This window comes from Eretmochelys imbricata, chromosome 3, assembly GCF_965152235.1.
Source record: "Eretmochelys imbricata isolate rEreImb1 chromosome 3, rEreImb1.hap1, whole genome shotgun sequence".
NCBI classification, from domain to species: domain Eukaryota; kingdom Metazoa; phylum Chordata; order Testudines; family Cheloniidae; genus Eretmochelys; species Eretmochelys imbricata.
In genome coordinates this window covers 26,790,770-26,812,226 of record NC_135574.1, presented here as the reverse complement: position 1 = coordinate 26,812,226, position 21,457 = coordinate 26,790,770, and the positions used below count along the sequence as shown (strand labels likewise).

The 21,457-nt window shown below is 40.8% G+C and overlaps 1 protein-coding gene across 2 annotated transcripts in view; it reads right to left on the bottom strand.

The window, feature by feature from the left end:
• Positions 1-21,457, bottom strand: part of NBAS (NBAS subunit of NRZ tethering complex) — a 409,249-nt gene that overhangs the window by 35,284 nt on the left and 352,508 nt on the right. For both annotated transcript variants that reach the window (XM_077812510.1, XM_077812511.1), the window contains one exon: positions 3,930-4,069. In XM_077812510.1, the coding sequence (XP_077668636.1) occupies positions 3,930-4,069 (140 nt within the window). The remainder of the gene's footprint in view (positions 1-3,929; positions 4,070-21,457) is intronic.

Genomic DNA, 21,457 nt, shown 5'->3' with positions numbered 1-21,457 from the left:
ATCATTTAAAAAGAATCTAATCATGGGATAAACTCTGAAGTTCATGACAGAAAATCTGGGATGCACAGGTGCGGTTTTAATTTACTGGTCAGCTAGCTAACGATCAGTCAAACGTCACAAGTCTCCTGGTAACCAGCCTGCAGAAATTTTGGAAAGGTTGGTAACTATCTATCTTAGAAGATTGCACATTGCTTGTTGGCAGCTATTTCTATGCTTGTAGGTGACTGTTGTAAAACTGCATACAGATGTATATTTCTGTTCATAGTGTGGAATTCACAGACCATTGATTTCTGTCTCCAGTGCAATTGCAATTTCTGCTTTTGCTCTCTCCTGTTACATTGCATCCCTAATAATATATAAAGTCAACGGAAACTCTTACTGAAGTCAATGGGAACTGCAGGAGTTTGGCACCTCTGAAAATCAGACTGTAGGACTTTGAATCAACTGGTATTCAAAAAAGACCTCGATGGGCGCTGAAGTAGGGCTTTAGAAAAAGTTTCCAATTTTCTATTACAAACCCTGGGCAGGCTCATTCCTACCATGAATACATAAGCTTCAATCATTCTGACATTTCCATTGATTCAAATTAAATGTGAGGCTGATAGTTAATTCAGCTCGCCCCCTTCCCCATTCCTTCACAATGCTGCTGATTTCTTTGTCAAAATACCAGCTATCAGTTGTTTTCAAGTCCTAACTTATTTAGACTTAAAAGATTTGTATAATTTATGCAGGTGTCTAACCTTCAGACCCTAACTGGGATTAAGACAAACCTCCAAACCACTGGGGTTTGGTTGATCATTAGATGGGAAGAGAATACAATTTAACCTGTATTTTTTTTATCCTCCTCTTTTTCTGGGCCAATCTGCATTGTTAAAGAGAGGAATGAGTATAACAAACATGGAGCAAATTTAGATGCTGTACTGAATCAAGTTATGAACAGGTGGGAAATAAGATTAGGAAGTTGGTCTTCAGGAATAGAGGATAAAATGAATAGAACACGCAGTATGAATGAACTAAGGGCCCTGACACTTTTAGCCTCTGCTGTGCATTGTGAAGCAAAATAACAGGAAAAAGCATTGGATGGCAATGTGGAATATTTCTTCGTAGCTGTAGCCACCTTTAGCATCTCTGTCAAATCAAGGGAAGATCACTTCCCTCTATAGCAAGGTCTAAATTATGAGTAAAGATGAAAGATTCAATAATACTGTGGAAGAGTCATGCAGAGAGCAGGTGCTGGCTTGGAACCAGTCTCAATATGGCTGCTGAGCTAGCTGTGTTGCCATTGATCCTGAGATCAGGAGACCAAAGAGGTGCATAGGGAGTCCTTTCTCAAAATTGGCTTGAGGAATGCGTGTATTTCGGCAGGGTTTTTCTGTAAGCCGCCAACCTCCAAAGTGATTTGTTTTTGAAAAGCCTTATAACAATGAACAATTATTTGGAGATGTCATTTTAGGAAATATAAATACAAACACCCTTCTGCTGGGGAAAGAAGAGCTTTAGAAGAGTCCCAATGTCTAAGTCTAATCCTCCTTCATAAAGAAAGAAAGAGAATAGCTAATAGTAACAATAACATCTGTTTCACTATAATGGACTGAAATTTCAATTGGATTGTCAACGTTATAAAATAATATGAAAACGATTACAATAAAATCACTGTTTACTTGGCAGGTTTACTGTTCACCAAGGCTATAAACATAAAATTTGGTAGAACTCTACCCCTTGGGGAAAAAAAAATCATGTTGTGAAAGTCCATAACTTTAACCTTTGTTCCGAAGTTCCGGTGTTTTCTACATTGTATTTTGATCCATTTCGACTGCATTAAAGGTTTGTAAAACGAAAATATGTAGGGAAATGACAATGTGAATATAGGACAAGTGAGACAGCGAACACCCTATAACTTTTTAATGCCTGAGAAATGCTTTCTTTGTTCATGAAAAGGCAGTAAAGAATTAGTTCAGTTCTTCATCCACAAATCCAAAACACACTGATAAAGGCTTCAAGTTGAATAATCACTGCAGATTGGTCCCTAACATACCAGTACCTTAAATGCACACAAAAGTATTAGTTTTCAGGAAAATAAAAATATACCTTAATTTTTCACACAAGCCTTTTTGGGAGTCTATTCCCTATATTCTAACAGAATGTGATCAATGGCACCTGGAACTCAAAGTTAAGTGGAAATTAGTAACCAGCCTTTCTCACCTAACTGCTGACAGATGAAAGATGGTACTCTGTGCTGGCTAGCCCATAAAAAGTTAATTTTATTGCTCTCCTTGAAGGATGGATAGAAGGATAGATGACTGCTGACAGCATAATGTAGAGACAAAGAGACACTTTAAATCTTAGAAGCCATGATCAAAGTATTGAACAAATGGAATGTATAGAAGCACTACAGGTAGACAGGAAGACAAAAGACCAATACAAAAATATTGGCAAATTATGGCCTGCCATATAAATGGCTTCAGAATGCGCACAATGCTGCAAAAATAATCTTGTGTTTATTTTCAGGACATCAGTGGCCCTAAAATACATTTGTCATAAATATAAAGGGAAGGGTAAACCCCTTTGAAATCCCTCCTGGCCAGGGGAAAGCTCCTCTCACCTGTAAAGGGTTAAGAAGCTAAAGGTAACCTCGCTGGCACCTGACCAAAATGACCAATGAGGAGACAAGATACTTTCAAAAGCTGGGAGGAGGGAGAGAAACAAAGGGTCTGTGTCTGTCTGTAGTCGTCTTGGCCGGGGATAGACCAGGAATGGAGTCTTAGAACTTTTAGTAAGTAATCTAGCTAGGTATGTGTTAGATTATGATTTCTTTAAATGGCTGAGAAAAGAATTGTGCTGAATAGAATAACTATTTCTGTCTGTGTATATTTTTTGTAACTTAAGGTTTTGCCTAGAGGGGTTCTCTATGTTTTTGAATCTAATTACCCTGTAAGATATCTACCATCCTGATTTTACAGGGGGGAATTCTTTATTTCTATTTACTTCTATTTTTTATTAAAAGTCTTCTTGTAAAAAACTGAATGCTTTTTCATTGTTCTCAGATCCAAGGGTTTGGGTTTGTGGTCACCTATGCAAATTGGTGAGGCTTTTTACCAAACCTTGTCCAGGAAGTGGGGTGCAGGGTTTTGGGGAGTATTTTGGGGGGAAAGACGCGTCCAAACAGCTCTTCCCCAGTAACCAGTATTAGTTTGGTGGTGGTAGCGGCCAGTCCAAGGACAACGGGTGGAATATTTTGTACCTTGGGGAAGTTTTGACCTAAGCTGGTAAAGATAAGCTTAGGAGGTTTTTCATGCAGGTCCCCACATCTGTACCCTAGAGTTCAGAGTGGGGGAGGAACCTTGACAACATTCCTCCTTTCCCTGTAGTTTACTCTGGGATGGGACAACTTGGTAGTAGGTGTAGAAAAGAAACCTACCATTGCTTGGTCACGTACAAAAGTCTGGAATGTTCCCTCCACCCATGGACCTTTCCTGGAATGTGTCTCTGCAGTCGTTGCCCAAAAGAGCAACTTCAGAAAGTGTTTTGAGGGAACCAGAACTGGAGTGAAAATCTTCAGTCACACATTCCCCTCCTCTCTGCAGGTTTTCCACTGGGTGCTGATAGCTAGGCTTTGATTTGCCTAGCAAGTGTTTATAAAGTCTTTATTTGGACTAGGCAGTTTAAAGTTTAATAGGAAACACGGAGATCAGCAAAATTAAATGTGTGGCTCCTTGAAAATGCTTTTCAGAAGAAACTTCTTTGTCCTACATATACAATTGTATTCTGTGTGCCTTCCAAAAGGGCCTATTTAAGATGGTTATACTCCTTTATGTAACAGTTTGTTTGAATTCACTGACTGAAGGCTGCATGAAAGGTTCAGTAATTTCAAAATCAAAGTAGGAGAGAGCATACTGTTCTTCCTGATTTCTCTTTGAAGGAATACTTACATGCTTGAACTTTTCATAGGTGGCCAAGCTTGCAGGAGTAAAACCAAGTGCTGAAACTCAGACTGACTGTTACTAGAGTTCAGGAGTTCCTGGAAGAGAGAATACCTTTTTTCTTCATTTTCAATATCAATTATCTCTACCTGCAAGAAAAATAAAGCCATATAAGAACAGGATCTAAACCAACTAACTCTGCCATACCTATGTAACAATAAATATGATGTGTTCCATCTGTGAAGGATAACACTACTGTGAAACAAGGCAGAAACACAGCCCAAGCAATTTTCTCTTAATCTTCAATTATATGCATTTGAAACAAGATGATGGGAAATTACTTAGAATGAGGTTCCTAAAATAACATGAAACCCACATAAGTAGATCAATGGATTAGTTCAAGTGATCCCTCCACCTCAAACTTTTCACATCATCACTTAAAAATTCTCTGGCCCTTTAAAAAAAAGGTCCTCTGATATTTTCCCAACATATATTACTGGGTAAAATTACTTTTATTTTAAAAAATGACCCTTTCCCCCCTACACAAACACACAGAGTAAAAACTACCATTGTTCTACCTAAATTGGCAGCATCTAATCCTCATTCACTGGAGAAGGAAATTTGGATGCTGATTTTTAACTCATGTTTGCCACACAGAGCAGCTATTGACTAGCACATATTTCTCCACATTTGTACTATAAAGAAAAAAAAATTCCTCTCCATCACTGGCACACCATGCATCTTTACTCAGAAAACAAGGCTTATTCTAGAATTTACTTTGGTTCCCCTGAGGCTTTCAATTGAGGACAGGTTCTATTAAATATAATTACTTTCTGAAGCTCTCCTGGTAAAAGTGCAAGGTAAAAAGGTCTGGCTATTAAATGAGAAGAAGCTTCTTTTTAAAAGTTTGGCTATCACACAAACAGGACTTCTCAAATGATGTATCTAATTACTGTCAACCTGACATGTTAAAATTTTTGCCAGTTTAAAAAATAATTTGTTCCCTAGCACCAAGATAGCTTTAAAATAGAAATAGAAATTCTTCCTCTCTAACATTAGAACATTTTTGTATTGAAAAATATTTTCCCCCAAACCTGGAAAAGTTCCAAATCATCAAATATTACCTTCATCTCAGTTACGATTCACAACATTAAATGTTAATTTTTTTTTCAGTCCAAAAGTGGTTCTAAAACATCAATTGGACCAAAAAGTTTTCCTCAGTTCTATAGGAACTTTAAAGGATTAACGCTCATGTTCCCATAGTTTGAGTGACTCAAACAAGGGCAAAATTGTCAAACAAGGTTGAAAAATACAGATTGCCCATGAATTTGTTGAAATTCCTACACAGTTTTGTGGCTTTAATATATTGAATGTCGACAGTTTGCTTCCAGCCCCAGGGTGCATCTGAAAATGTCTCAAATAAAAATATCATCTGAAGTAGTATTATTTTAAAATACTGGATATTTAAAGTATTTAGTACAGGTAACTGGACATATTAAATAATACAAACGTCTACTATCTGCCTAGAAAAATGTTAGTCTAAGATTTCAAGTTCACTACTCATATGGTACCATAATATGAATGTCACTGCCATTATTATAGAAACAAGTGGTATTAGAATGAAGCTTCATTTTTCAAGAAATAGAAATGGGGAAATTTTTCATCCAAAACTTTTTCTTTGGCTGGAAAAGTAGATTTTGGGTTGAGAAACATTCTGACATTTTGCAAATTCATGTTGATTTTGGCAAATTGTTTTGGTTGAAATGATAAATAGAAAAAATATTTAGGAAACATCAAAATGGTTCATCTTGATAATGTCTACACAAAAGTTTTCAACTTTTTTGGCCAGATTTGCAAGCAGACTTGGATGCCAGTGAGGTGGTGGTGCCCCCACCTTACATTGAATAGCCCGTGTTTAGGGCACTCACTCCAGATGTGGGAGACCCAGGTTCAAACTCCCCGTCTGGAGCAGGGATTTGACCCCGACCACTGCTGCATGCCCTAACCACTAGGCTTTAGAGTCACACATTCTCTCTCTTTGGCCCAATAACTAGTCAAGTATTTAATATAAAGTGGAACAGCTCTACCTGGAGAAACAGAGAGCCTCACCCTCCCCAAACCCCCAATAATCTGAGGATTAGGGCACTCACCTGGGGGTTCTCTACTGCAGAGTGGGGATTTGAAACAGAGTCTCCAACATCCCAGATAAGCACCCTAAGCACGGGGCTATTGGGTATCAGGAAGCAGGGCAAACCAGCACAAACTCCATTACTTTGTGACTCTAGCCCTCTATTTCCTTTATTTTTACTAAAAGAAATGGTTAACTGTGGCTGAAACCAAAACACAACATGTCATTTTGGGCTGAACAGTTAGAATGAAATAAAATTTTTCATATTTGTTCGATGCACCAAAAAAATAGCAGTTTTGGTTTGACCCAAGCTGATTTTTTTAAAATGGTCAGTAAACAACAACAAAATCAGTTATTCACTCAGTTCTAAGAGGAAATGAAAGGATCTACTTGTAGATGTCTGAGGAGCCAGAAGAGGGTGATTAAAGGTAAAAGAAACAACAGGAGGGTAGAGGAATGATGAAGGAAAGGTGGTGTGATGTGAAAGGCAAGAGGCAGATGAAAGGCATGCTTGCCTCTGTAGAATTACTAGTTTTGTCTAGACTGAATAAAAATGTATTTTTCCAGTTCAAAGAAAAAACACTACAATTTTGTCTTCTTCAATCTATCATATGATTCTTCCTCTTCCAGTCATCTCCTATTGCTAGTGCATTGTTACAGGATGGTAGTTTGAAATCAAGCTCAATCCTAAGTATAATGAAAAAGCTAAATTGCATTACGATGGCTATAATCACCACTATGGCTACTTTTGCCTTTCTTGTATTTTTTTAATTTGAAGAAAGGTCTTCAAAGGTGGGATGAGATCTTGACATGAACTTGTCTCCTGTACACAATATTCACTGGCAGAATCTAGACATGCCACTAGACATCACATTGCATTGATTATGCTCGGTTCATGTTTTTAAGCTTTTCTCTGCAACAGTAAGGGCTTAAAAACTCACTTTTTTTTTTTTTTAAATAAAAGCTGATATTCTCATGTAATCACATGACTCCATAAGTTTAGGGCCTATAGTGCTTTTGCCATAATCCATCCAGGATGGCCACATATATATGCCATGTTATGCACATTTCTTAAAAGTTTTCCTGGATGACTGCAATATTAAAAATGCATTAAGCCTCAATCCTGCAAAGATTTAGGTACATGCTTCACATTACATACTATAAGTAGTCCCACTGATTTTAGTGAGACTATTCAGCGTGTAAATTTACACATCCTGTGGAGCACCTGACAGTTTAATGTGTGTATAACTTTTGTGGCATCATGGCAAAAAAAATCTGCAGATAATATAGCCCACTGTATTGTAAGAAGATAATCTTTCCTAGCAGCAGAAAAAGAAAAAGCCTACAAAAGAAGTGGGTGTTGTTAAAAAAAAAAAAAAGAAAAAAAGAAAAAAAAAAAGACAGTGTGGAAAGACTGATTTTTTAAAATGCTTTCCTGACACTACACAGCACAAAAATAAATGGTAAAACATACCTACTAAGGGAAGAGATTACTACATATAAATACTAATAAAAGGTAAATCACAATGCACACAAAAAGTGAGATTGTTCTATATAATAAAGACAAATAAGTTGAAGGTAAAACCTTGAGACCCCTTCTCAGTTAGACAGTGACAAGTTTCTCTGCTACACTCTTTAAAACTCCTTGCTCAAGCGGCTTCTGATACCACAATCATCGCCAAACTAAACCAAACCACAATCTATTCACAGTGACATCTAATATCACAAGATAAGAAAAAGGTTGTGTACCAAGGTATCAAATGATAGTGTACCCACAGCATTTCTGAGTGCAGTTTACCATAGAGATAAGTGTCCTTCTCTCAATGCTACAAAATAATGTAGCATTATCAAGACAACTTAAGCTTCAGATGTAGTAACAAACATTTCCATGAACATTTGTTTCATGGCAGATGTTTTATTATTCTCAGAAGTAAGATTTTCGTTTTTGATAAACATGAGAGATCCAGCTCATTTTGCCCAAATTCCTCATAAACATTATCATCTTTTTAAACAAGAATAAAACAATTTTTGTTCAAGTTTTACTCCTGTCTATACAAATATTAAACACAATGGGTGCAAGTTGGCTTGCAAAAGGAATTAAAAAGTGCTACTCATGAAAGTTTATGGGAAGATCAATAGGAATCAATAGGAAAAACTATTTCACTAGGAGGGCAGTAAAGCACTGGAATGGGTTACCTAGGGAGGTGGTGGAATCTCCAATTTTAGAGGTTTTTAAGGCCTGGCTTGACAAAGCCCTGGTTGGGATGATTTAGTTGGGCTTGGTCCTGCTTAGAGTAGGGGGTTGGACTGGATGACCTCCTGAGGTCTCTTCCAACCCTAATCTTCTATGATTCTATGAATGAATGTGAGAGAATGGCAGAGAAGGGATTTGAATCTGGTCTCCTGCATCCCAAGTCAGGACCCTGACCACGTAGCTATTTGTCTTTTCTCTCCCTCCCCTACCACCCATGAAAAAAAAACCTTCAAAAAGGTATGGGTTCATCCTGATACGTAACAGGAACATTTTGAAATCTCAAAAAGTTTTTCCAGATCAGAAAACTGATTCCCACCCAGCTGTACTCTAATGTGAAAGTATTTTACAATTTACTTTGCAGAACCTGCAAACATTTATTCAGTTGCTAAATGGCAAGTATGTGAGTAAATTCCATTGCTTTCATGGGACTACACACATAGTTAAAATTAAAATCATGTGTAAGTGTTTGCAAATTACTGGTGATCTTCAAAAAATAACTTGATTATCACATCTAGCCAGGAACATATCTAGATCTATATGGAAGTGTGTGCAGTGGTTGATTGACTTGTAACAAACAAGTACTTGTGGCACCTTAGAGACTAACCAATTTATTTGAGCATGAGCTTTCGTGAGCTACAGCTCACTTCATCGGATGCATACCGTGGAAAGTGTAGAAGATCTTTTTATACACACAAAGCATGAAAAAATACCTCCTCCCACCCCACTCTCCTGCTGGTAATAGCTTATCTAAAGTGATCACTCTCCTTACAATGTGTATGATAATCAAGCTGGGCCATTGGGAGACAGGCCAGTCCTTGCCTACAGACAGCCCCCCAACCTGAAGTAAATACTCACCAGTAACCACATACCACAAAACAGAACCACTAAACCACAACAGAACCTTGCAACAAAGCCCGTTGCCAACTGTGCCCACATATCTATTCAGCGGACACCATCACAGGGCCTAATAACATCAGCCACACTATCAGAAGCTCATTCACCTGCACATCCACCAATGTGATATATGTCATCATGTGCCAGCAATGCCCCTCTGCCATGTACATTGGTCAAACTGGACAGTCTCTGCGTACAAGAATAAATGGACACAAATCAGATGTCAAGAATTATAACGTTCATAAACCAGTCGAAGAACACTTCAATCTCTCTGGTCACGCGATTACAGACATGAAAGTTGCGATATTACAACAAAAAACTTCAAATCCAGACTCCAGCGAGAAACTGTTGAATTGGAATTCATTTGCAAATTGGATACAATTAACTTAGGCTTGAATAGAGACTGGGAGTGGCTAAGTGATTATGCAAGGTAACCTATTTCCCCTTGTTTTTTCCTACCCTCCCCCCTCCTCAGACGTTCTTGTTAAACTCTGGATTTGTGCTGGAAATGGCCCACCTTGATTATCATACACATTGTAAGGAGAGTGATCACTTTAGATAAGCTATTACCAGCAGGAGAGTGTGGTGGGAGGAGGTATTTTTTCATGCTTTGTGTGTATAAAAAGATCTTCTACACTTTCCACAGTATGCATCCAATGAAGTGATCTGTAGCTCACGAAAGCTTATGCTCAAATAAATTGGTTAGTCTCTAAGGTGCCACAAGTACTCCTTATCTTTTTACGAATACAGACTGTCAAGGTTCCTCCCCCACTCTGAACTCTAGGGTACAGATGTGGGGACCTGCATGAAAAACCTCCTAAGCTTATCTTTACCAGCTTAGGTCAAAAACTTCCCCAAGGTACAAAATATTTCCCCCGTTGTCCTTGGACTGGCCGCTACCACCACCAAACTAATACTGGTTACTGGGGAAGAGCTGTTTGGACGCGTCCTTCCCCCCAAAATACTTCCCAAAACCTTGCACCCCACTTCCTGGACAAGGTTTGGTAAAAAGCCTCACCAATTTGCCTAGGTGACTACAGACCCAGACCCCTGGATCTTAAGAACAATGAACAATCCTCCCAACACTTGCACCCCCCCTTTCCTGGGAAATGTTGGATAAAAAGCCTCACCAATTTGCATAGGTGACCACAGACCCAAACCCTTGGATCTGAGAACAATGAAAAAGCATTCAGTTTTCTTACAAGAAGACTTTTAATAAAAACAGAAGTAAATAGAAATAAAGAAATCCCCCCTGTAAAATCAGGATGGTAGATATCTTACAGGGTAATTAGATTCAAAACATAGAGAACCCCTCTAGGCAAAACCTTAAGTTACAAAAAAGATACACAGACAGAAATAGTTATTCTATTCAGCACAATTCTTTTCTCAGCCATTTAAAGAAATCATAATCTAACACATACCTAGTTAGATTACTTACTAAAAGTTCTAAGACTCCATTCCTGGTCTATCCCTGGCAAAGACCAGCATACAGACAGACACAGACCCTTTGTTTCTCTCCCTCCTCCCAGCTTTTGAAAGTATCTTGTCTCCTCATTGGTCATTTTGGTCAGGTGCCAGCGAGGTTACCTTTAGCTTCTTAACCCTTTACAGGTGAGAGGAGCTTTCCCCTGGCCAGGAGGGATTTCAAAGGGGTTTACCCTTCCCTTTATATTTATGACACAGACTAACACGGCTGTTACTCTGAAACTTGCAACAAACACTACATACCAGTTGCTTGAATCAAGGTGGCTTGAGGAGACAGCACAATGAAGAATATTATTTTCTCCTTCTGCCTGCTTTTGCTTTTAGCTGTTCTCAAGGTTTCACGAGTTGGTGGCCATGACTGCTTATGATGTCATAATGCTGGCCTTATCCCAAAAAGTTAACTTTGGCTAATAAATGGACCCACTTTTTCCCCAGCATTAATCAAGCCACTTAGCCAAACATGTTTTGGGAATTCCAAAGCGTACTGATTATTTCTGTTGTATTCTGCAACTACTACACCATTTCAAAAGCCAGAATTTAATTTTTCTTTTTTCTCTGATATGTCATGTCTGTTGTCTTGGAGCATAACCACACAATACCTCCTTGAATTAGGTGACTTTAACCATCACAGCAGCTATATTTCTTTAATACGTACAGTCTGCTTATCAGTATCAGATTCACTGGATTTGACACAGCACGTTCAATCATCTACTCATATACAGAAATAATCTTGACCTTGCTGCTTCTTGTATATCTGTTGAAAACTGAAATAACTACCTGAATACAAAAAAGCTGCCATTGGAGTCCAGTGTTTTATCAAACAACCTACTGCAGTTCTCCAGTTTTATTACTAATGCTCAATTGCATCAAATAAGTTTTCAGGGGCGTTTACTTCAAATTTTCAGCAACAACAAAAATTGGTTTCATGTGCAAAAACATGAAATAGGAGTTTCAGATTATTTTTGTAATGGTATCAATAATAAAAGCAATTTAGCACGTGTCTTTCACTTTTCTAATCCATTCAGCTTTATGGTATCTGAAATTCTACTATTTACTAGATACTCTGAGTGCATGTTCTTTGCTGCAGGTACAGGGATAAAAGGATTTTAGTGCATTTAATGATCAGCACTTCATGTAAAGCACACTTTTTTAAAAAGTGGTATACATTTTTCTCTGTCACCTATAGAATAAAGGTGTTAGATGCTGTCAAGGTTCCTCCCCCACTCTGAACTCTAGGGTACAGATGTGGGGACCTGAATGAAAAACCTCCTAAGCTTATCTTTACCAGCTTAGGTCAAAACTTCCCAAAGGTACAAAATATTCCACCCGTCGTCCTTGGATTGGCCGCTACCACCACCAAACTAATACTGGTTACTGGGGAAGAGCTGTTTGGACGCGTCTTTCCCCCCAAAATACTTCCCAAAACCTTGCACCCCACTTCCTGGACAAGGTTTGGTAAAAAGCCTCACCAATTTGCCTAGGTGACTACAGACCCAGACCCTTGAATCTTAAGAACAATGAACAATCCTCCCAACACTTGCACCCCCCCTTTCCTGGGAAATGTTGGATAAAAAGCCTCACCAATTTGCATAGGTGACCACAGACCCAAACCCTTGGATCTGAGAACAATGAAAAAGCATTCAGTTTCTTACAAGAAGACTTTTAATAAAAATAGAAGTAAACAGAAATAAAGAAATCCCCCCTGTAAAATCAGGATGGTAGATATTTTACAGGGTAATTAGATTCAAAAACATAGAGAACCCCTCTAGGCAAAACCTTAAGTTACAAAAAAGATACACAGACAGAAATAGTTATTCTATTCAGCACAATTCTTTTCTCAGCCATTTAAAGAAATCATAATCTAATACATACCTAGCTAGATTACTTACTAAAAGTTCTAAGACTCCATTCCTGGTCTATCCCCTGCAGAAACCAGCATACAGACAGACCCACAGACCCTTTGTTTCTCTCCCACCTCCCAGCTTTTGAAAGTATCTTGTCTCCTCATTGGTCATTTTGGTCAGGTGCCAGCGAGGTTACCTTTAGCTTCTTAACCCTTTACAGGTGAGAGGAGCTTTCCCCTGGCCAGGAGGGATTTCAAAGGGGTTTACCCTTCCCTTTATATTTATGACAGATGCCATAAGACTTCAAAGCACTGACATCCTCCAAGATATTTGCTATCCAGTTTCAATGACTCAAAAGTTTGACCTTTTTCCTTTTTCTCATAGCATGGCTATTGCTTTATGTATATGCATCATATCATGAGACTCCTGAAGATGAGTCAATATGTGAACAGTTCCTTATAGGTGGAATCTGTAAAAAGCTGTTGACACTGTAGTTTTAAAGGAAATAGTATGCTGTATAAATTATACAATTATCAACTTTTAAAAAATCATGGGCAAATAGTTTTTCACAAAGCCAAAGATGGCAAAGGCAAAGATGACAAAGATTGTGACATGGTATTGTACTGGGTCACTCCCTCTAGTTTGTTACATCTCTCTCTCTTTTTATTTATTTATTTATTTATTTTTTAAATTTTAGCCAACACTGTATGGTGTGTGATACAGCATGGCCAGAGGGCAGCAGGAGGGTGATAGAGGGGAGATATGTAAGCCCCAGGATGATGACAGCCTTATTCCCTGTAGAGGGAAGAGAGGTTGCTATAGATTAATTAGAGCTCCTGAAGCCAATTAGAGCACCTGAAGCCAGTCACCTGATAAAACCCCCCTGCTTCAATCAGACACTTGGAGGAGTTGTAGTAGAGTGGTTTGGTGTTGGAGCAGAGAGCAGTTTGAAGGAGAGCAGTTTGGAGGGAGGCAAAGGAGAGTTTGAAGAAGTGCTGTTGCGGGCCAGAAGACGAAGACCCTAGGTAAAGGGAAATCCGGCTTGTGCAGAGCAGAGGAACTCCACGAACACAAGGGGTTGGGAGAAACTTGGCCCAAGCAGAAAGAGGGCAGGAAGCCCCACAAGCTGAAGGGCCAGAGAGGGAAGTAGCCAAAGGGAAGGAATCGCTAGTTCAAGTGGCTTGCCATTATCCCTAGGGCCCCTGGGCTGGGACCCGGAGTAGAGGGCGGGCCCGGGTCCCTCCCTCTCCACTCCCCTTCTCTGCGATACTAGTGGGACAGATAATACCCCAGATGAGGGGCAACAAACGGCGCCCTGAATCCCTCCAAGAAGAGAAAGCGCGGGACCTATCATAGCAGTGCTGGCAATTTGCCACAGGTGCTTATTCTAAATTGTGCCCATGAGGCACAGAAATCCATTATATAAAGTTTCCCTGTTCCTAAAATATGGAAACATCTGCTAAGGTTGTAAATGCTGTGTTGCCTAAGTCATATAATTGGAGAACCTGAAGCTGGTAACCTGGAGATACCTTTTGCCGTAAAACGGAATTATTGAAAAGTTACAGTGAAAGGGAGATGATTCAGTCAGACAGACCAAAAAAAAATGCATTCTACTTTGCACTACACTTATCAACAGAGTTGGTGAGCATCAAAGTAAAGTAGAGCTTTTTTGTATTGAAATGTGTTCAGCTCAATACATTTTTATTCTTATAAGGAAAGGAAAACTCTTGGTTTTAGTGGACATTGTTTGGATACTACTAACGTTCTGAGACAAATATTGGTGAGCATTGGCAGGGGAAGAAGATTCAGAACCCAGATGAATGTTTTCCTTTATTATAATTGCCTGGATGTTTCAAAAAGATATATCTTTGTTTAAAATCAATGCCTGATAGATAAAACACAAATGCTTCTGCCTTACTGTCTTGGAGTTTCAACCAACAACTTACTGATTTACATCTTTGTAAGTTCATTTTATTACTTTTACCAGATTATAAATGTAAACATCTCAAAATATTCGCATATCCTTGGCTGCAATGTAAATTTGAATTAATATGGCATTAAGAACAGAATTGCTGAGCAGGAATTTGAGCAGTATTGCTACAATACATTGTAAGTCAACCTGAATCCCTGCTAAAATGCATTACATTCATATTTATTACCAGCTGCTCAGCTTGCAAAACAGTGTGGATGTTGTAGGGGCTATATTTTAAAATACTATGCTAAAACAACATGAAATATTTTTCTTTAGTCCTTATCAAGGTTCCTCCCCTACTCTGAACTCTAGGGTACAGATGTGAGGACCTGCATGAAAACCTCCTAAGCTTACTTTTACCAGCTTAGGTTAAAATTTCCCCAAAGGTACAAATTAATTTTATCCTTTGTCCCTGGATCTCCACTGCCACGATCAAACTGTAACTGGGTTTACTGGGAAACGTAGTTTGGACACGTCTTTCCCCCAAAAATCTTCCCAACCCTTGTACCCCACTTCCTGGGAAAGGTTTGGTAAAAATCCTCACCAATTTGCACAGGTGACCACAGACCCAAACCCTTGGATCTGAGAACAATGAAAAAGCATTCACTTTTCTTACAAGAAGACTTTTAATAGAAATAGAAGTAAAGGAATCACCTCTGTAAAATCAGGAGGGTAGATACCTTACAGGGTAATTAGATTCAAAACATAGAGAATCCCTCTAGGCAAAACCTTAAGTTACAAAAAAGATACACAGACAGAAATAGTCATTCTATTGAGCACAGTTCTTTTCTCAGCCATTTAAAGAAATCATAATCTAATGCATACCTAGCTAGATTACTTACTAAAAGTTCTAAGACTCCATTCCTGGTCTATCCCCGGCAAAAGCAGCATATAGACAGACACAGACCCTTTATTTCTCTCTCTCCTCCCAGCTTTTGAAAGTATCTTGTCTCCTCATTGGTCATTTTGGTCAGGTGCCAGCGAGGTTACTTTCAGCTTCTTAACCCTTTACAGGTGAGAGGATTTTTCCTCTGGCCAGGAGGGATTTTAAAGGGGTTTACCCTTCTCTTTATATTTACGACAGTCCTAGAAAAAGCAAAGGAAGAATTCAGGAGCTAAAGCTTCTATTCAGGAAGCTGAACACTGTGCTTAGGTATTGCAGGGTTCTAAGAGCAATAGTGGAAACTATTATTTGTATTACTACTTAAAGACACTAACCTGCTAAGTACCATGTAAACACAATATGAGCCAGTGCCTGCTGTGAAGAACTTACAATCTAAATAGATCAAGCTGACAAAGGAAGTACTATCCTTACTTTACAACTGGGGAAGTGAGTCACAGATATATTTGCATGTGAAGTCTTTGGTACAGCCAGAAATTGAACCCAAATCTCCCCCAAGTCCCAGTCCACTAGATCATCATTCCTTACATTACCCACTTGGGGTACATTCTCGACTATATGCATAAGATAAGTCACTATGCAAGCCACTTCATGCATAGAGCCACATGGTTAAAAAGCTTGTTGCAATTAATTAATTAATGCCCTACGTGGGCATTAAAATGCATGAACAAAACAGGGTGAATTATGGGTGGAGAGGAAGGCTTTAAAACATGGGATTGGTGAGCAAAGAAGTCAAAATAATATCCAACTGTTGCATATTTATTCACCATTACTTCCACACAAAATCTGTAAGTGTGCAAGTCAAACAGAACTTTTGCAAAGTAACTGTTCACACTGCTAAATTCAGTGTGAAAATCAACAGTAAAGATTTTGTAATTGGAATTTAGCTGGCCATTTGGTCAAATACATATAGCTATTATTGACCCTACAGAACTAACAAAAGTAAAATCTTTTCTTTTTTCAGTTATTTTTCTTTAAATCAGCCTAAGACACTGGGTGCTTCTGAAAACATAATATTCACAAAGATACTGTAAAAATGCAAATCTTACATAAGCAACTTCCCACAAAAAGAACAACTCAGATGCCCATACATAAGACACACACTGCAACCTGTTTCCTTAGCAAAAGCCAGAGAAAATAGAGATTTGCAGCACACTCTAAAAGCAAATGAATTCACTCTGTTGGCCCCAGGGGAGGGAGCAAGTTCCAGAGCTGAGGATCTTATAAAGAAACTACTCCACCAAATTGGGAACGTTAAACTGAATTACTCGTGTTGATAGGATATAGAGGGGACACCCACACCACGAAAGATCAAGGAGAATGGGAAGCCTAAACCAAGGGATTACCCATCCATTCAGGGTAGAAAGAAGGGACTGGCAAAGATGGCTGAATGAGGGAATTGAGAGCAGTGGGACAGTCCCTAGGACAGGGTGAGAAAGGGAATGGGGATTGCAAACCTGAACATGGGCATTTAGAGATACTTGGCCAAGCAGAATTCCCTCACAAAATGGGCCAGAAGAGACAGTGGATCTGTTGTCCATCTCCCAAAATACCAGATGGAGCTAGAGAGCACCCAGTCTACCTAAAAGATGGGATGGAGAGCCAAGACCTCTTGCTCCTTGCCATACTGTCTTTCACATCTCCATTCTCCACACATTAGCAGATTTTAAGGCCAGAAATGGAAGTTACTTACTTGTAAATGGACGTTCTTTGAGATGTGTGGTGCCTATCTATATTCCACATTGAGATACGCATGCACCACATATTCCTGAGCCTGGAATTTTGTGCGAGCAGTGTCCGTTGGTCCACATATGTACCACACCTAGACTTGTGCTCCCAACTGAGGACAAAGGGCAGTGTGGGCCAATGCCTCTCTAGTTTCCCATTCATGCTGCAGTGTAATGCATTTGCAGAAGAAGGGAAGGTGGGTAATGGATGTCACCTATCAGCTCTTTGTTCTTGGGGAACCAGGGTGCAATACCCAGCCTGTCTGACTCATAAAAGACCTTCCCACCTGCTCCCGCCCTCCCCCCCACACTCCTCCAGCCTCTGCTTGAACCAAAGTTGATCAGAAGAAAGACTTACAAAAAGCAATGAAAAGGCAGTGGGAGACACACCTAAACCCCTCTAGACAAGGGTGACAGGATTAGGGAAACTCCCCTAGCCTCATTTGCATCAAAGATGGGACAAGGAGGCATCTCCATTAGCATACAGAATGGAGTACAGAGATTCCAATGCAAGAACCGCACTGAACTCTGGGACCAGAAAAGCAGGAAAGCACTGCATGATGGGGAATCTCTTCTCCAGATATTAATGAACCCATGCCTGCATACACACAGCTCAGCAGTTATCAGGCCAATTCTAGTAATAAATCCTTTATTGGTATCCAAAATACTGAAGCTGCCTAATTGCATTGTGAGCTCCCTCAAAGGAACATCGCCCATAGCCAGGAATGATCAGTTCCCATTGTCTAGCCTGAACAAAACAACTTTGGTATACAAATCTAGCATTCTCTCTTGAACCATTGTTTCCTACAAAAACCCCTACCCATGCTCAAGTAAGTGTTCGCGTAGAGAGTCATCGGCTGTTCAGGAAGATATCCTGTACTTCCCTGGAACAGCATGACTCTAGGTTCATCATCCATGGATTAGCCACACCTTGAAACGGAGAATCGGAATGTTGGGGAGGTGGAGGCATCCCACATCCTGTGTCAGCAGGTGAGGCACAAGGGGAAGGGTCTGTGGTGGTCTTCTGGCCATCTGATTCAGGTATGGAAATCATGTTTGTCTGGGCCATGTTGGTGCAATTAGGATTACTCTGGATATGTCCTTCTTGATCTTGAGAAGTACGCGGCCAATAGTGGAGTCGGAGGGAAGGCATGCATCAACGGGGCTTCTCATTTCATGAGGAAGGTGTCCCCTAGGGAATTTTGTCCAAGTCCTGCCCAGGAGCAGTAATGTGGGCATTTGGCACTGTGGGACATTGCAAAAAAGGTCTATTGAGGGAAAACCCCATTGTTAGAATACAGTTTTCAGGATTCCTGAGTCCAGCTCCCATTCATGCATTTGTGATGAGTTTCTGCTTAGGTCATCTGCTGTGACATTCTGGCTTCCCTGTAAGTAGGTTGCGATGAGATCTATGTTGTTGGAGATGCACCATTCCCAGAGGTGAACTGCTTCTGCGCCAAACAAGTCAGACCGGGCCCCTCCTTGGCGATTTATGTAAAACATAGTGGCCAAGTTACCAGTGAGGATCTGGACAATCTTGTTGTGCATCAGGGGCAGAAAGCGGTGGCATGTATTTTGAGTTCCAATAGGGTAGATTCCGTAAGGGACCACTGGCCCTGGATGGTATTCTCGGACAAGTGTGCTCCCCATCCCACGAGGGAGGCAGCTGTGGTGATCGTTACTGATGGGGTGTCTTGTTGGAATGGAACACCTGTGCAAACGTTAGTTTGTTCTGTCCACCATGTTAGTGAGTCTATTACCCTTCTGGGCATTGTCAGTCATCTGTGGGTGGAGTGCTTGTGAGGAGTACAGAGAGTACGAAGCCAGGTTTGTAGACACCTCATTCGAAGCCTGGCATGCTTCTCAACAGACGTGGTGGCTGACATGTGCCCTAGGAGTTGTAGGCACATTATGGCAGATGTTTGTGGGCTGTTTTTTACTGTTGTAATGAGATTTGTTAGGGCAACAATGTGTTGTTGAGGCAGTTGTTATGATGCTGTGGTGCAGTCGAAATGTTCCCCTATAAAGGTCAACGGTTGGGTTGGAATTAGAGTGGATTTCTGAAACTTGATTTGTAACCCAAGTTTTGTAAACAGGGTTGTAGTGATGTGAAGAGTGTTGACTGCAGCCTGGTATGGTGAAGTTTTTAGGAGGCAGCCGTCTATGTAGGGAAATATTTTTATCACACCCTGTCTGCGAAGGTGTGCTGCAACGATGGTGAGGACCTTGGAGAATACCCGTGGGGCTGTGGATAATCTGAATGGGAACACTCTGTACTGATAGTGGAGGTTCCCGAGTCTAGATTGGAGGAAACTTCTGTGTGCTGGATTAATAGTGACGTGGAAATAGGAATCTTGTAGGTCAAGGGCTGAGAGCCAGTCTCCTTTCTCCAGTGCCGGAATTATGGTTGGTAGTGTTATCTTGAAGCTCTGTGTTCTGACAAACTTTTTAGCTTGTGCAAGTCCAAGATGGGCCTCCATCCACGGCACCACCTCCTGCACCAATACATTGCAGCAAGTCTACAGCACCAACAGCAATCACAATGATTTCAAACCAAAGCGTGCCTCTTCCATTGGCACCGAGCTTACCTGTGCCGCAGCAGTTTGTTAGCCAGGAAGACCTCTTCATCACATCTACTCCAGGAACGCCTCTCTTTGGTACTGACGGTACCCCAGCCAGACCAGGGCCAAGCCTGACTAATACGCCTGCTGGCTCAGCCCCTCCTCTCTCCAGCACCGAGGAGGAGGAAGTGGGGGCAGGAATGTGCACCCCTCGCCATTCCTCCCCCAAACTTGTTTTCTTCTGGGTGAGGAAGTAGTGTGAATAAAACCCGCTCCCCCTTGGTAGGTACGGGTTCAACAGCACCTAGTTGCAGGAGGTGGTTTACTTCCTGCTGTAACAGGTGCTCATGAGATGGGTCCCTGAAGAGGGACGGGGAAGGAGGGTGGGTAGGCCGGATAGAGGCAAAAGGAATAGAATAGCTCTTGCGTATAATTTTCAGAACTCACGCGTCTGATGTAATGGTTGCCCAAACCGCATAGAAAGGTTAGGTGGTCCCCAAATGGGCTGGAGGTTATGAGTGACTTCGGCAGTGGAGTATGGGGGGCTCTTGTGTCTTCGACCAACGCTTCAAGATGCTTGTCTGGAAGTGGACGGTTGAGACTTTGCTGATTACTCTGGGGCTTGTCAGCATCTCGTCTGACATTGTTTGCGGCACTGGTCATGTCTTTGAGATTGGGCATATGGGGCAGTGTTGGTATAAAATTTGCCCTGTTTCTTTTTGTTCCCAGTGGCATATATTCCTAGGGTTTTCCATGTGGCACAGGAATCTTTGAGTGTGTGTAAAGTTGCATCTGTGCCTCCCGCAAACAGTTTTTGACCTTCGAAAGGTAAGTCCGCTACTGTCGCCCGAACTTCCTTGGGGAAGCCTGGAAGGTGGAGCCAGGACACACTCCTTGTGACTATGCATGTGACTATGCATGTGGTGATGGAGCTGGCTGGTGTGTCAGCGGAGTCCAAGGATGCCTGTAAGGCCATTCGGGCAGCGAGGGAGCCCTTCTATGATGTTAGCTTTATACTGTTCTTTTTTATCCGTTGGAAGATGTTCAATAAAAGTTGTCATTTGTGCAAAAATGTTGTGTGTGTGTGCAGTTGGCCAGTAATGCAGAATAGTTTGCTATTCAAAACTGGAGGGTCACTGAGGAACAGGCCTTCCTGCCAAAAAGGTCTAGGCATTTCCAATCTTTATCATAAGGGGTGGTCCTAGCCAGATGTTGCTTTCCCCTTTGATTAACTGGCTTCACCACCAATGAATTGGGGTGGGGGGGTGAACAACAATTCAGCTCCCTTAGCTGGGATGTAGTACTTCTTCTCTGATCTTTTACAAGAAGGTGGAGTTGTAGTTGACATCTGCCAGATAGTTTTTGCTGGGTCCATCATGGCAACATTGATGGGTAGTGCAATTTTGGCAGTAGGAGATGTATGGAGAATATCTGTCAGCTTATGCTGTGTCTCCAGCAGCTCTGCCAAGGAAATGTTGAGGGAGTCAGCCACTCGTTTAAATAATTCCTGGAAGGATTTAAAGTCATCACCTGATGTGGGAGGAGGAGACATTATTGTTCCATCAGGAGACAAAGAGGAGATGTGGGTTGGTGGGATGGTGTCACCCTCTGGTGGCTCTTCAATTGCTTCTATATCGGTGCAGCAGGTTGAGCCATTGTGCTGCTGGGTGCTGAGGTTTCCTTCAGCTTCCTCGGTGCCTAGGTAACAGGATTAGCTTTGTTAAGTGTGCCTGCCTTAGAGCTAGACTACGGGCGGGTCTTTTGCTCCTCA